The sequence below is a fragment of the Pelophylax lessonae genome (assembly GCF_965119305.1).
Source record: "Pelophylax lessonae genome assembly, chromosome: 10".
NCBI classification, from domain to species: Eukaryota; Metazoa; Chordata; class Amphibia; order Anura; family Ranidae; genus Pelophylax; species Pelophylax lessonae.
The window spans coordinates 13,750,842-13,766,249 of NC_138777.1; the positions used below are offsets into that span (position 1 = coordinate 13,750,842).

The 15,408-nt window shown below is 41.5% G+C and overlaps 1 protein-coding gene across 1 annotated transcript in view; it reads right to left on the reverse strand.

Annotated features, from left to right (window-relative positions):
* Nucleotides 1–1,325: 1,325 nt before the first annotated feature.
* The window catches only part of PARVA (parvin alpha), a 134,172-nt gene continuing 120,089 nt past the window's right edge, over nucleotides 1,326–15,408 (reverse strand). Inside the window, exons 8-13 of the mRNA XM_082270290.1 lie at nucleotides 14,033–14,052; nucleotides 12,918–12,979; nucleotides 10,553–10,621; nucleotides 7,323–7,424; nucleotides 1,639–1,711; nucleotides 1,326–1,551 (exon numbers count right to left, since the gene is read on the reverse strand). Coding sequence (XP_082126416.1) covers nucleotides 1,475–1,551; nucleotides 1,639–1,711; nucleotides 7,323–7,424; nucleotides 10,553–10,621; nucleotides 12,918–12,979; nucleotides 14,033–14,052 — 403 coding nt within the window. The 3' untranslated portion in view covers nucleotides 1,326–1,474. The remainder of the gene's footprint in view (nucleotides 1,552–1,638; nucleotides 1,712–7,322; nucleotides 7,425–10,552; nucleotides 10,622–12,917; nucleotides 12,980–14,032; nucleotides 14,053–15,408) is intronic.

The following is a 15,408-nucleotide window of genomic DNA, read 5'->3' on the forward strand; positions in this document are numbered from 1 at the left end:
AGACCTTTTACTGCTCTTCACTAGGAATCCTTTAGGCATGTCTGTGGCAGAAGCGGTGCAGCCTTTTTACGGGGCATCAGAGTGGCCCAGGGGGCTATTGCCCCCTTGCCCAGTCCTCCCCTGTCCACAACCCCCGGGCCACAGACCGGCGCCGGTCCATGGTCTGTTGGGGGCCGGGCAGCAGGTGAGCACAACCTACAACCACCAGAGGTTCCCCCCCCACACTCCTACCACCACTACTCCCTTCCCTCTCTGTGGTCACGTCAGCAAGATGAGGAGAAGGGGGAGTAGAAGAGAAGGGGAGGTTGGAGCCAGGCAGGGACAGGATCTTCATAGAGCGCATGGTGAGATCCGAACACTGCTATGGTCTATAGGAGAGAGACCACCATGTCTTGGGGGGTCTTCATACTAAACTGACTTCAGGTGAAAGGCTGCACCCCCACCCCCCTAAGGTAACAGGCTGCACCCCCAACAACCCCCCCCCCCCACCTGGGCCATGAAGAAGTTGTCAGTCCCTGGTGCTGGGGAGGTTGGGGATGGCTGATATAAGGCGTAGGTGTTCTGTAGTCCAGAAAAGGAGAACTAAGACAGAGTGGACACCATTGATTTTAGTGCAGCAGAGCATGGGTTGTCTGCTCACCAGAAGATGTTAGTAGCTTACTAGACTCCTGGAATTCTTTAATTAATAATTACAATAGATCAACCGTCACTTGCAGCATGGGAAACTGTGCATATATTGCAGAGATGTACTGAATACGATTTTTTTATTTTTTCCCAGACATACACTTTGGGGTGTATTTATATTTAAAGAAAAAAAAAAACAACTGGACGAAAAAATTTTCTGTGTGCATGGGGCAAAATTAAATTTTCTCTGCAGAACAAATGTTATTCATAAAAAAAATAAATAAAAAACCTGCGAATGGGGAAAATAATGCATTAGGGCCACTAGATGGAGTATTGTGTGAAATAAGTAGGCTCCTCATCTCCATCTAGTGGCCATAATGCAGTATTTTCCCCTTTCACGCTGTTTTTTTTTTTTTAATGGATAACATTTGATCTGCAGAATTTACATGCAATTTTGATGGGTAGAAAGTTATGCAATTTTTTTATTTTTTAATACACCCCATTGAGTTTTTGGTAGGCTCAACCTGTAAATCAAAAACATTCATGACTGTGACTAAAATCAGCAGCCAGTATTAGTGTGAATCAAGAAACGATTGCCACCAGCTTGATAGCACAGATTAATAAATGATCCCCATTCAGCAGGGTAACTTCGCTAATTTGAAATGCTTTTTTTCTTTTTCTTGCGAGTTACCTATTTTTTTACAACTCACAATATCAGTTTCTTTGTACAATAGAAAATAAAAATATAAAAATGTTCCCTTTTTTTTTTTCTTCTCCAGCGTTAAACACTGCTAACAGGAATGAAGTATCGATGGCTTATTATCTTTAGTTGTGATCTCTGGAGTGCTTTTTACTCCAGACTTCGATACTTGGTGAAGAGATTGTACAGGACTCGGAGAGTGGATTTCAAGTCGCAGTTGACAATGTCTGTAGGTACAACACAAAGCCACAAGGTCAAAATTCAATTCAAAGAAGCATGAGCTCAGTGACAACAACAGCAACAACGTAACTAACCTTCCGGCCTTGGCTTTGGTTTCTCCAGACCGCCATCTTGCATAAGCTCAAAGGAAAATGATACATTGAGGACCTGATGATAAGAAAATATTATTTTATCTAAAAACAGTTTAAGGAAAAAATAAAAAATAAAACCCCCTCTACATTTAATTTGGTATTCAGTCCTCATGCCCAACCTGCGGCCCCAGGGCCACATGCAGCCCCCTTGGTGTTTGAAGTGGGTCTGGCCCTTGGACCCAGCATTGATTTTTAACCACTTGCCGACTGCTCACAGTAATCCTACTGCGGCAGTACGGCTCCCCTGGAACCCTATTGATTTCGGTGGCGCGTGCGCGCCGCCGGAGGCTCGCTCCCATTGTGTTTAGACGGGAGTCGGCAGGAGGAGGAGAGGAAAGTGTGAGAAGATCCGCCTGCTTATGTAAACAAAGCAGGCGGATCTTCTCAGTGACAAACAGGAGGAGATCACAGGATTCAGCATAGCTGAACCTGCGATCTCTGTCTGTGTCACACAAACCCCTCCCCCCACACACGTCAGTAAGCATGAGGCTCACATTTAACCCTTTGATCACCCATAGGGATAACGCCTTCCCTGTCAGTGTCATTATTACATTTTTTTAGCACTGATTACTGTAGTAATGTCACTGGTCCCCCCAAAAGTGTCAAAAATATCAGTTAGGGGTCCGATCTGTCCGCTGCAATGTGGCAGTCCCGCATAAAATCGCCGCCATTACTAGTAAAAAAAAAAAAAATAAAAATGACATAAATCTTTCCCGTAGTTAGTAAACGCGATAACTTTTGCGCAAACCAATCAAAATACGCTTATTGCGAAATATGTAGGAGAAAACAAATTGGCCTAAAATCTAAAAAATTTTGATTGTTAAATTTGTATTTTTGGAGGAATGTTATATAGCAGAATTTGAAAAATATTGTTTTTTTTTTTTTTTTTTCAGAATTGTCGCTCTTTTTTTGTTTATAGTGCAAAAAATAAAAATCACACAGGTGATCAAATACCACCAAAAGAAAGCTCTGTTTGTGGGAAAAAAGGACGTCAATTTTATTTGGGTACAGCGTCGCACGACGGCGCAATTGTCCGTTAATGTAACGCAGTGCCGAATTGCAAAATATGGCCTGGTCAGGAAAGGGGTCAAATCTTCCTGTCTTAAAGTGGTTAAAGGGACCTTTATTAACCTTCCTAGCGGTATTCCCGAGTGTGGCTCGGGGGTTAATATTCAGTGCCAAAAGTGGTAACCCCCGAGCCACACTCGGGATTACCCCACAATCACACTTACCTTCCACTGTGATCCCCCGCTGTCCTCCCGGTGTCCTCTCGCTGTGTGCTCAGCCGATGCCAGCACCTTCTTCCGGTTCCTTTCCCTGTGAGCGCCGCGATGCAGGGGGTGGAGCCGGCGGGAGATTAAAAAAAAAATAAAACAAATGACATGATACAGTGTAATCTGTTAGAATTACTACTTTGTATCACGCCATTTCATTCGCAAGGATCTTCAAACTACGGCCCTCCAGATGTTGCAGAACTACACGTCCCATGAGGCTTTGTAAAACCCTGACATTCACAGACATGACTAGGCATGATGGGAATTGTAGTTCCTGAACAGCTGGAGGGCCATAGTTTGAAGACCCCCTGACCTAGAGGCTTTTCCAGTGCCCTGCCTGTACTTTTTGCAGTTCTTTGTGCCTGGAAAATTGAGAACGTCCAAAAAGCGTTCTTTTAGCTCAAAAGCGCTTTTGGATGAACTGGAAAACAGCGACGGTGAATCGGAAATATTTGAAGAACATTCATCAGGTACTAAAAGTGACGACAGCGACGATTCTGCGACTGAGCCCAGCGATGTGCGGACTTGGTGCTCTATTGATTGCGGTACGGATCAGGCGGCGCCCCCAAGATTCCCATTTACTGGAGCACCTGGTATGAAAGTTGACGTTGACTATGACAACCCCTTGGCATACCTACAATTATTTCTGCCCGATGAGGTTATTGAAAATAGTGTTACCCAGACAAACCGCTACAAAGAGCAACAATTGGCTACTCTGCATCGGAAGTTTGCAAGAAGCAGAAAGTGGGAACCAGTGACCAAAGAGGACATTTGGAAATTTCTGGGCCTAATAATTCTTTTAGGGAGTGGTGGGGAACCCCCTGCAGAAGTGGTCTTGGACAACTAATACATTACTTGCCACTCCATTCTTTGGCACGGTCATGTCAGAGTACAGATTCTCCCTCATAATGAAATATCTCCACTTCCAAAACAATGAAGAATTGGATGAAATTTATTATTTTTACATTATAATTTATGATTTTGTATTTCAAACTTTATCATACCCGGGAAGTCTACTAGACTCTTGTTTGGACAGATTTAAGTGAGTTATTCCTAAGAATTACAGGCCTAAAATATAACCCAACAGATTTCCATGTGAAACAATGTACCGCTGTTAGCACAAAAATTCTGACATCATCAGACCGCCAGGGAGGTTAAACCCTTCTGGACCGGAAGATTTTCCCCCTTAATGACCAGGCCGTTTTTTGCGATTCGGCACTGCGTTATTTTAACTGACAATTGCACGGTCGTGCGACGCTGTTTTCAAATAAAATTGATGTCCTTTTTTCCCCGCAAACAGAGCTTTCTTTTGGCAGTATTTGATCACCTGTGTGATTTTATTTTTTGCGCTATAAGCCAAAAAACGAGCGACAATTCTGAAAAAAAAAAAAAAAAATAAAAAATAACATTCTGCTACATATTTTTGGTAAAAAAAAAATCGTAACAAGCATATTTTGATTGGTTTGCGCAAAATTTATCGCGTCTATTAACTGCCGGAAAGATTTATGTCATTTTTATTGTTTTTTTTTTTTTTTACTAGTAATGGCGGCGATCTGCAATTTTTTTTGTGGGACTGCGACATTGCGGCGGACAGATCGGACCCCTAACTGACATTTTTGACACTTTTGGGGGGACCAGTGACATTACTACAGTAATCAGTGCTAAAAATATGCACTGTTACTGTAATAATGCCATTTTAAGGGAAGGGGTTAAATGTAAGCCTAGGGGAGTGATTCTAACTGTGGGGGGAGGCGTGGCTTGTGAAATGATCATAGAGACATGTGATCCTATATAGAAGGATCACAGGAGCTCTGTGATCATTCCAGGGAGAAGAACGGTCAGCTGTGTTTACAACATCCGAACGTCCTTCTCTCTCAGTGGGGAACGATCGCGGGTGTCGGAGTCCTCGCTGCCGACTGGGGGCGGGAATGTGCCAATGGCGGCGCAAGCTCGCCCCCTAGCTCCCTGTTCGCGACCGACGTAGCCCTACGTCGGTTTGCCTGGGGGAACCACCCTGCCGCAGTAAATACACGGCGTGTGGTCGGCAACCAGTTAATAGGCACAAATCTGTAATGGGTTATGATGTTTTTGAGCCGAAAAAACGAAGGATTCTGCCGAACGAACGATAAATTGAAAGGTTTATGTGTTCTCATACAAACTGTTTGCACTCAGTAGATGTGAAAAAAAACAAAAAACTGAACAATTTATTGATGATTACATGATGGCACGATCGTTTGCTCTCATGGCCGAGTGCTCCTTTTTCGAAAATGAGTTATGCTGGTCATACACCATACTAAAAATCGGTCGAAATTCAGTCATTTGGACAGTTCGATTGTTTTTTGGACAGTTAATGGGAAGGAATCGGTAATCGGTTGTGACGTTTTTGAGCCAAAAAAACAAAGGACAAGTTTGGAAATTTTCTGCCGAACGAACGATAAATTAAAAGGTTAATATGTCTCGCGTCCAAACTGTTTTCAATAGGTATATGTGAAAAACTAACAAATAACTGATTCATTTATGTCCATTGAGCGATTTATCGGTCATAACATGATGGCACGATCGTTTTCTCTAACGGACGAGTGTTCTTTTTTCCAAAATGAGTTCAAACGATTGTTTGTATAGTGTATGACCAGCATTAGAACGATTTTTCATATAATGAATGGCCAGCAATAGAACGATTTTACGGATAATGTATGGCCAGCATTAGAACGATTGTTCATACATATATTGTGTGGACAGCATTAGAACGGTTGTTCGTATAATGTATGGCCAGCATTTTAACGATTGTTTGTTAAGTGTATGGCCAGCATTAGAACTATTGTTTGTATAGAGTATGGACAGCATTAGAACGATTGTTCGGATAGTGTATGACCAGCATTAGAACGATTGTTTGTATAGTGTATGGCCAGCATTGGAACGATTGTTTGTATAGTGTATGGCCAGCATTAGAACGATTGTTCGTATAGTGTATGGACAGCATTAGAACGATTTTTGGTATAGTGTATGGCCAGCATTAGAACGATTTTTGGTATAGTGTATGGCCAGCATTAGAACGATTGTTCATATAGTGAATGACCAGCATTAGAACGATTGTTCATATAGTGAATGACCAGCATTAGAACTATTGTTTGTATAGTGAATGACCAGCATTAGAACGATTATTCGTATAGTGTATGGCCAGCATTGGAACGATTGTTCGTATAATGTATGGCCAGCATTAGAACGATTTCTCGTATAGTGTATGCCCAGCATTAGAACGATTTTTCATATAGTGTATGGCCAGCATTAGAACGATTGTTCGTATAGTGTATGGCCAGCATTAGAATGGTTGTTCGTATAGTGTATGGCCAGCATTAGAACGATTGTTGGTATAGTGTATGGCCAGCATTAGAACGATTGTTCATATAGTGTTTGGTCAGCATTAGAACGATTTTTCATATAATGAATGGCCAGCATTAGAACGATGTTTTGTATATTGTATGGCCAGCATTAGAACGATTTTTCGGCTAGCGAATGGCCAGCATTAGAATGATTTTTCGTATAGTGTTTGGCCAGCATAAGGCCGGCCATACATGGGACGAATTTCGAAAGAATTTTCTTTCGAAAATCTTATCTAAGAATTTTTCGTTTGAATTTCGCACCATTAGTGCAACGGCCGATTTTCGTGCGGTCATCAAATTTGAGTGATGGGGCATGTTCGAAATTTTTTGAAAAACAAACTATTTTCTAATCAATGATGGGAGAAACATAACTGAAAAGAAATGTGCGTTCCTGAAAAGAAGATTCCCAGGCAAGAAAATTTTTTGTTTAGCAATATGAGGTGAAATTGAAGGATTGGTTGGTCGAATTTTAAAATCAATGGTGACATCATTGAATCACAAAACGTACTAAATTTCTGATTTTCCAAAGAAAATTCTTTCAAAACTCAACCCATGTATGGCCAGCCTAAAGGCCCGTACTCACAATAAGAAAAAAGCTCGTCCGACGAACGATCTGCCGATTTTCGGATTGTTAGTATAGTGCCTTCGACAGCCGATTGCAAATTTTGGTATGACAAAAACTGGATGTGCAGGCTATAAAAATTTTTACGTACGTGAACACAATGTTCAATTTTTGTTTAATTAGTACAGTTTTCATCCAAAAAAAATCATAAGAGCAAGACTAGGAATGCTCGGAAACAAAAGAATACATACAAAACAATTGTCGTAGGAGAATTTTCGTATGAAAGTAACCTCTTCACTTTCCATATGAGACTAGCATGCAACAGAAAACGGACGAAAATTTGTCCGATAAACCAATCCTATGTACGAGGCTTCTACTTTTAAACAATTGCGGGTTTCCAGCCATGCTTACCTTCTGTTCAAAGCTGTCGGGAGTCAGAAAGAAATTGTACAGGGGAACAAAGTATCCTTCCAGAAGACCCATTAACAGGACCAGATACACACCATCTGCAAACTGAGACCAACACAAACATATTGCAAAACGAATTTCCCAACTTCCAAATTAGTAAACAGCTAAGAGCAAGTACATTTACAGAACAATTCCCACTTGAAATTAAAAAATCCTTCCCGAATCCTCCAGGGGACCCAGAGCACATAACACTTGTTCTTGTTAAAATCTGTGCAGGGGTTCAAAAATGAATGGAAATTCTAATTTGTCAGTACTTTCTTTAGCTCCACCCCAGACCGAGGCCCAAATTATGGGCAGTCCTACGGGGAAAGAGAGGGGGCGGAAAGAGTACAGGCAACACTGAAGGCACAGACCCCTCTCTGTTTTACTTCCCCACTTGCCGCCGTATAGCCCTGTCCTTCCTCTTACCCCCTTTGTACTGGGAAAAGACTGAATCCGCAATCTCCCACAGCCACCAGATAGTAGGAGATGACTACAGTAGTAACTGGCGGCTTGTGTTATGAATGAGAGCAGCGCTGCAATTCCCAAAAACCAAAGCTGACACCCACAGACGCTAGTACACTAATCTCTCTTAGACACATGTAGTAGCTCTTGGATTGTGTTCCTGTTGGCCTGTGCTTTTGTGAATGCTGGCACTTTTCTCCAACCGCTGTCAATCACTTAACAAAAGCCACCAGCTACTACTCTACTCATCTTCTCCAAACAGACTGTCGGCTTGTGGTATGCATGATAGCAGCTAGAGAAGAGTTCCGCCATTCACAGAAACACAGCAACACAAGCTGGCAGCTATTGCACTAAACTAGAAGGGGTTATAAATGCAACACTCTCTAGCAGCATCAGTGAGCGCATATTTTTCCAAGGCAGTACTGCACCTTACACAGTTACATTGTTAGTGAGGTTGAAAAACGACACCATTCCATCCACTTCAACCAATGACGTGTGTGTGTGTTTGCAGTTAACCATGCATTTTATACCACTGTATGTTGTAATGTTTAAGGTGCCCATCTAATAGTTTTTTGAAACTATAGACACTTCCTGCTGATACCACTGCTTGTGGAAGAGAATTCCACATCCTTACTGCTCTGATAGTAAAGGACCCGTTACGCAGTTTAGGCCCCTTTCACACTATCCATCCGTCGGACGGATTCCGTTTTTCTCAGCGGGGGATTGAGCCGCCGATCCCCCACTGAGCAGGAGGATGACAGCTGTGTGTCCGCGCTGTGTGCGGAGACACAGCTGTCAGTTCCCCATACATCTCTATGGGGAAATTGGATGGGAATGGACCGTCGGTCCGTTCTCATCCGATACCATCTGATCCGATTCGCTGGACGGATGGAAAATAGGGTTTCCATCCATCCAGATTTGACGGATCGGATATCAGCGGACATGTCTCCGCTGACATCCGATCCCCCATAGAGATGATGGGGGGACCGTTCAGATCCACCAAAAAAACGGACAGGCGGATCTGAACGGTCCGCCTGTGAGAAAGGGGCCTTAAGGTTAAACCGCTTTTCTTCCAGTTTTAGTGAATGGCTGCGAATCTTATTGTATTCCCTTTCGCTGAAACATTTGTTTCCTCTACTAGGGTCACCAGTGCGTTATTGTACATTGATATCATATCCCCTCTCAAGCGTCTCTTCTCCAGAGAGAATAAGTTCAGTGCTTGTAGTCTTTCCTCATAGCTGAGATCCTCCATTCCCCTAATTATTTTTGTTGCCCTTCTCTGGACTCTTTCCAGTTCCAGCACATCCTTCCTGAGGACCGGTGCCCAGAACTGGACAGCTTACTCCAGATGTGGCCGGACCAGAGTCTTGTAGAGTGGGAAAATAATCCTGTGGCTTGATTAGGGCAATCTACAGGTAGGACCAGACTTGTATAAAGTACTCGAAATTTCTACTTGAGTAAAAGTACAAGTGCTCGATCAAAAAATTACTTGAGTAGAAGTGGAAGTGCTCGCAGAAAAAGTTACTTAAGTAGAAGTACTAAAGTATTCAACATTTTTTTTACTTAAGTATTGCAAGTAGTTTTTTCAAAAAATTTGCTACTTAAGTACTAAAAGTAAAAAGTACCAGTAGTTTTGAAAAAAAATTTCTACTCAAGTACTGAAAGTAGAAGTACAAGTACTGTGTTATGTAGTTATTAAAGAAAGAAGTCAAAAGTATGAACATCATATTGTTTTTTATTATTTCAAATGATTTATTCAAATGATTAACCGGTGTTTGTTAGTAGTTTCTTGATGCACTTTAAGCGCTGTAGCATCATTTATTTGTTTGTTTCATATTTTCTTTTTATTGGAAAGATTTGGTATAGCAGCTTTTATTATACACAGCCTTTATTTTCGTATGCGCTGATTTACAAATGACATTATACACATTTTTTTGAGCTTTATGCAACCTGCCATCTACTGTTCTGGTAGTGGTAATTTTTTTTAAAAGTAACGAGTAACTATGCAGCACAAAAAAAAAAATACTTGAGTAGAAGTATCGAAATCATCGAAAAAATGTAGTGAAGTAAAAGTAGAAGTAGGAGAAAAAAATTCTACTCTAGGAAAGTACAGATACCGCATTTCGGTACTTAAGTACAGTACTTAAGTAGTTCTACTTCGTTACTATACATCTCTGGGTAGGACACGAGCAAGACACATTACACACTTTGGGATAAACTACTAGACCAGGGATCCTCAAACTACGGCCCTCCAGCTGTTGCAGAACAACACATCCCATGAGGCATCATAAAACTCTGACATTCACAGACATGACTAGGCATGATGGGAATTGTAGTTCCGGAACAAATGGAGAGCAATAGTTTGAAGACCCCTGTATTAGACCAGGGTTTCTCAACCAGGGTTCCGTTGAACCCTAGGGTTCCTCCTGAGGTTGCTGGGGGTTCCTCCTGAGGTTGCTGGGGGTTCCTTGAGCAACGGGCAATTTCTGCCTCTCAGATAAGTTTCCAGTGACACCATTGTTCCTTTTAGCTATCTGTAAGGGGGGTAATTCTTCCCAATGATGACAAGAGTAAGGAGCATTCTTCCTACTGGCTGTCACACTAATGTGTCATGAGTTGTAGATTATTAATTTTTAGCAGGGGTTCCCCGAGACCAGAAATTTATTTCAAGGGTTCCTCTGTGTTGAAAAGGTTTAGAAAGGCTGTACTAGACCAATATATTATCTCACCTGTGTCTCCAGCTCCGTCACTTCCAGGTTTAGCTTATTTAGGTGTTTGTTAACAAATGTGATCAAAGTCTGAAACACAGAGTAAAAACAGACAGTAAATACTTGGTGTCCAAACGATAGGTTGAGAAAATTAGCTGAATACACTTAGAAAATAAAAATAAGATGGTTTGGAGTCAGTGTTATGATTGTTTTTTTTGTTTTTATTTTATCCTAATCTGATATCAGTGGGTTTGATGTTGCTTTCTAATGTTTTATTATTACTAGTTTAGCTGCTGTTTACATTTTAAAAATGATGACAATATACAATCTTTGTTTTATCAATAAATATTTAACATGACAAAGAATTCCCAGAGTTTCATAGGTTAGCTTAAAGTAGAAGTCCAGGCTAAACCTAACTAACGTCAAACCTGCTTTGTGCCACATTCTAATCCTAATCTATCTAACCCTGTAAAGCAAAAATCATTGCACTTACCTATCCTGCAGCCAATCCGGTTTGGTCCCAACATCAGCTGTCAGCGGCGGCCTTAGCGCGGAGGCGGGTGCAGGAGAGGCATCCGACCAGGGCCGAGCAGAGACCTTTGGAGGGGCAGGTGCTCAAAGTATAAAAGGGGCAAATGTAACAGGGCTTTAAATAAGTCAGGCGCAGGGGGTGATCAGCGGCTGCAGACATGGTGCAGGTGATGGTCTGGTCAGAGGCAACGGACATGGTGCAGGGGGGGTCAGAGGCTGCTGACATGGTGCAGAGGGTGGTCAGAGGCTGCGGACATGGTGCAGGGGGTGGTCAGAGGCTGTGGACATGGTGCAGGGGGTGGTCTGGTCAGAGGCTGCGGACATGGTGCAGGGGGTGGTCTGGTCAGAGGCTGCGGACATGGTGCAGGGGGTGGTCAGAGGCTGTGGACATGGTGCAGGGGGTGGTCTGGTCAGAGGCTGCGGACATGGTGCAGGGGGGAGTCAGAGGCTGTGGAGTGGTCCGGGGTCTGGTCTTACCTGCTGATGTGACAACGAGGCGCCATGCGCAGTTGCACTGTCGGCCCCGCAACCATACTGTTTATGGGCGCTGCTACGGAAATTTTCTCTTGACAAAAGGGCAATTTGGGCATCTAGGGGCTAAGGGGCAGGTGCTCAAGCACCCTCCCTCACCTCTCTGCACGTGCCTGCACCTGACAATGGAAGCCACATAGTAAGTCTATGGGTGACATCACTTCCCAGGCATTTCACAGCCATTGTCGGTCCTCTCCTGCACAGACCTTCTACTGCTGGTGACCGGACCAGGTTGGGTGTGGAAAAGGTAAGTACAGTGATTTTTGCTTTACAGGGTCAGATAGATTAGGTTTAGAATGTGGCACAGAGCAGGTTTAGCATTAGTTAGGTTTTGCCTGGACTTATCTTTTAAAGTATATATAAAGCCATTTTTTTTTTTTTTTGGATAAAGTAGGGAAGGGTTTTAAACCCCTGCCTTTTTTATGTCACATGTGAGGAGGTTTACCTATACTTTCTCATTCAATAACTTTATTGATTTTTCCAGAAAGGACATGTGAACAACTGGAAAGCCCATGCAGGGCTTTTTTGGCGTCCACAACTTCCTGGTTTTGGAGGGAGAAGCCAAACCAGGTCTTTGTGGACGCCATCACGCCATCCAGCAGTAGAGAAGTGTTCGGGAGGCGATTGGTTCCCATTTCCCACATGCATGTAGACATCCTATGTTTGTGAGTATAATGTATGCTACCCATTTTGATTCTAATAAACTTTTTAGTGGTAATGCGCAAGGTTGGTGCGCCCTTCTCTTGTTGTTGCCTTGGCGATTATCTGTTTGGCAGCTAAGAAGAGATACATTGCCAGTTTTTGTTGAGGGTTGAGGACCTGAGATTGGGCAATGAAGAACAGCTTACTTAGCATTTCTAGGGACTATGAGGTGAAACAGCTTCTGGAGGAGCCCAAAAATTCTGGACTAGAAGGTTTCCCCCACATTCTCTCTACCGAAAAAATAGGAAGTGAGAGAAGACCCCTCGAAAGTACGTAAATTAGACAGTTGTCACTAGGACAAGTGTCCCCATTGGAAGACTCCTGGCTTAGTTGTGGTAAAATCCCCCAACGGGGCACAGAGAGGAGTTTTAATCCTTCCCTACTCAATCCAAAACTAGAAAAAAAATGTTTACCTTTGGATAAACCTTAGTACCTTATGTTATTATTTACATCAAGGTGATGTCTTTGCATGTTGAGCTTTGCTCCATTAATTTTCCTGGTGTTACCATACAAAATTCAGTGTGCTATGATCTTGTAAACCCCAACAAGACGCACTAGTAACATATCCAGCATGTCCCAAAAGGCCAAGACCAAAGGACACTTAGAAAAAACTTTATCTAACCTTTTTCACTACATTCAGTTTATCCGGTGCATGGTCAAAGAGCGTATCAAATGCATCTCTTTCTGGAAGGAGAGAAAAAGAAAAACATGTAAAAGTCAATAAGCAGTGTATGTTCTGTAGCACTTAAAGTGGTACTAAAGGCTAACTATTCTTAAAAGAAGTTCCCTTCTTCTCCTACCTATCCTGTGTACCCTGTATAAAAAAAAAAAAAAAAAAAAAATTCTGCGTACTTACCTTTTTTTTTAATCCAGTCCGATGACTCAGAAACTACAGTCACATGATTCAGCAACTCCGGCTCCCCCGTGTCAAGGAGCGCTCAATAACAGATGTGAATTCCCAGAGCAACGATGTTACCCATAGACTCCCATGGCCCATGGCTGGTGCTCCCTCCTCTCCCCTGCAGCAGCCGCTCACTGATACAGTGGAGGCGGAGCTGCAGGATCACATGACTGGACCAGATTAAAAATAGGGTAAGTACACTGATCTTTTATATACTGGGTACACAAGATTGGGAGTGGGAAACAAACATTTTTAAGAACAGGTCAAGTTAGCTTATTCTATTTTTAACGATAAACTGTGTATAAGTCAGGACCAAGACTAGATGGACAAAGTTAGACATTTTTTGCCAGGTGAAGAAAATTTATAAATATATATATATACATATAAATAAGATAGAAAGTGTGCGACTGCAGCCACACAGAGAACTGCTAGACCCTTGTCCGCATCCATAGTTAATTTAAATAGAATGGAAGGTAAATCTCACAAGGTATGGGACTATCCCTAAGTGTTTTTTTTTTTATCATGATAATTACTGCTGTATCTATTTGTATTTTTAATCATTAATAAAATTTATATTTTTTATATACCTTTGTTATGCTCACCAATGCTACACCTGTCCACTAAAGTCCTTTCACTTTGGTAAACCACTTAGGGATAGTCCCATACCTAGTGAGATTTACCTTCCATTCTATACATATAAATAAATAAATAAATATATATATATATATATATATACACACACACACACACTTCTCAAAAAATTAAAGAAAACACTTTGAAAACACATAAGATCTCAATGAGGAAATAATCTTTATATCAAATATATAAATTCTTACCATGTCTGCCTGATAAGGCCCTTGGGAGAGAGAAGAAAAAAGGCTGATTAATAATGATCTTCAGATTACAACAGAACCATACTTATTATACCCAAATATTGATTAGCTCCAAAATAAGAAAAAACAAGCAAGCTTGATTATTGGCAGATGAGCAGAACAATGACATGCATGCTCTGCAGAGTGACCGTGCATTGCTGGGTTTAGTAGATAAATATAATATTTCAGTTTTGGGGGGATTTAACCCTCTACCTTCAACAATTTCCAAGTCTTGGATCTATAAAAAGTGGATCATAAATGTCAGGAGTTCTTATCTACACAAAGCCTCTACACTTTTTCATTGGAGGAATGAGGGGCTTACGGGTGCTGGCTAAAATCACAGGTTGAACTGGATGGATTGTTGTCTTTATTCAACCTCAACTACTATGTAACTAATCTGTATCAAATAGAAACATTAGGCTGATTACTTGTCAACATGGAGATGTCACAATGTCCCACAATTTATAATAAGGTGGGCCAAAAAAAAAAAAAAAAATGAGAAAAGCTCAATTCTGTCATGGTGGGGCAATGCCCATCTCTAAAAGAAAGCTCTACATTGCGGTAATCCTTACAGAGATCCATACTTGATAAAGAGAGCAAATTAGTTTTGGGGACCTGGTCCTCTTCATCAGGGCTACTTGTAGACATATTTCGTAAAAATAAAATATGTTAATGAATAAAATAAAAAAATTAATAAAATAAAAAATGTAAAATTTGAAGTGTATACATAGCCAAAGCTTTTTTTTTTTTTTTAACTACTTCTGGGCCGGGCCTTTTTCTGACACTTGTTGTTTACAAGTTAAAATCAGTTTTTTTTTTTTTGCTAGAAAATTACTCACCAAGCATTATATATATTTTTTTTAGCAGAGACCCAAGAGAATAAAATGGAGATCGTTGCAATATTTTTTTTTATGACACCGTAACGCAACGGCCTAGCTTGCTCCTATGGATAAGAGGTCAATACCCATTGGTAAAGACTGAATGAGTGGGCGGCGACTGTCAGAGGACATAAGAGAAATACACTTTTTTTAATTAAAAAAATAAGAAAACAGTAAAGTTAGCCCAATTTTTTCTATAATGTGAAAGATAATGTTACGCCGAATAAAAGGATACCCAACATGTTATGCTTCAAAATTGCGCACGCTCGTGGAATGGCGACAAACATTGGTTCTTAAAAATCCCCATAGGCGACGCATTTGTCTACAGCAGAGGTTCTCAACTCCTGTCCTCAGGACCCACTAACAGGCCAGATTTTAAGTATTACCTTGGGCAGATGCAGACTAGAATACTACAATCACTGAGCAGCAAATGAGATCACCTGTTTTACACCTATTTTAGTT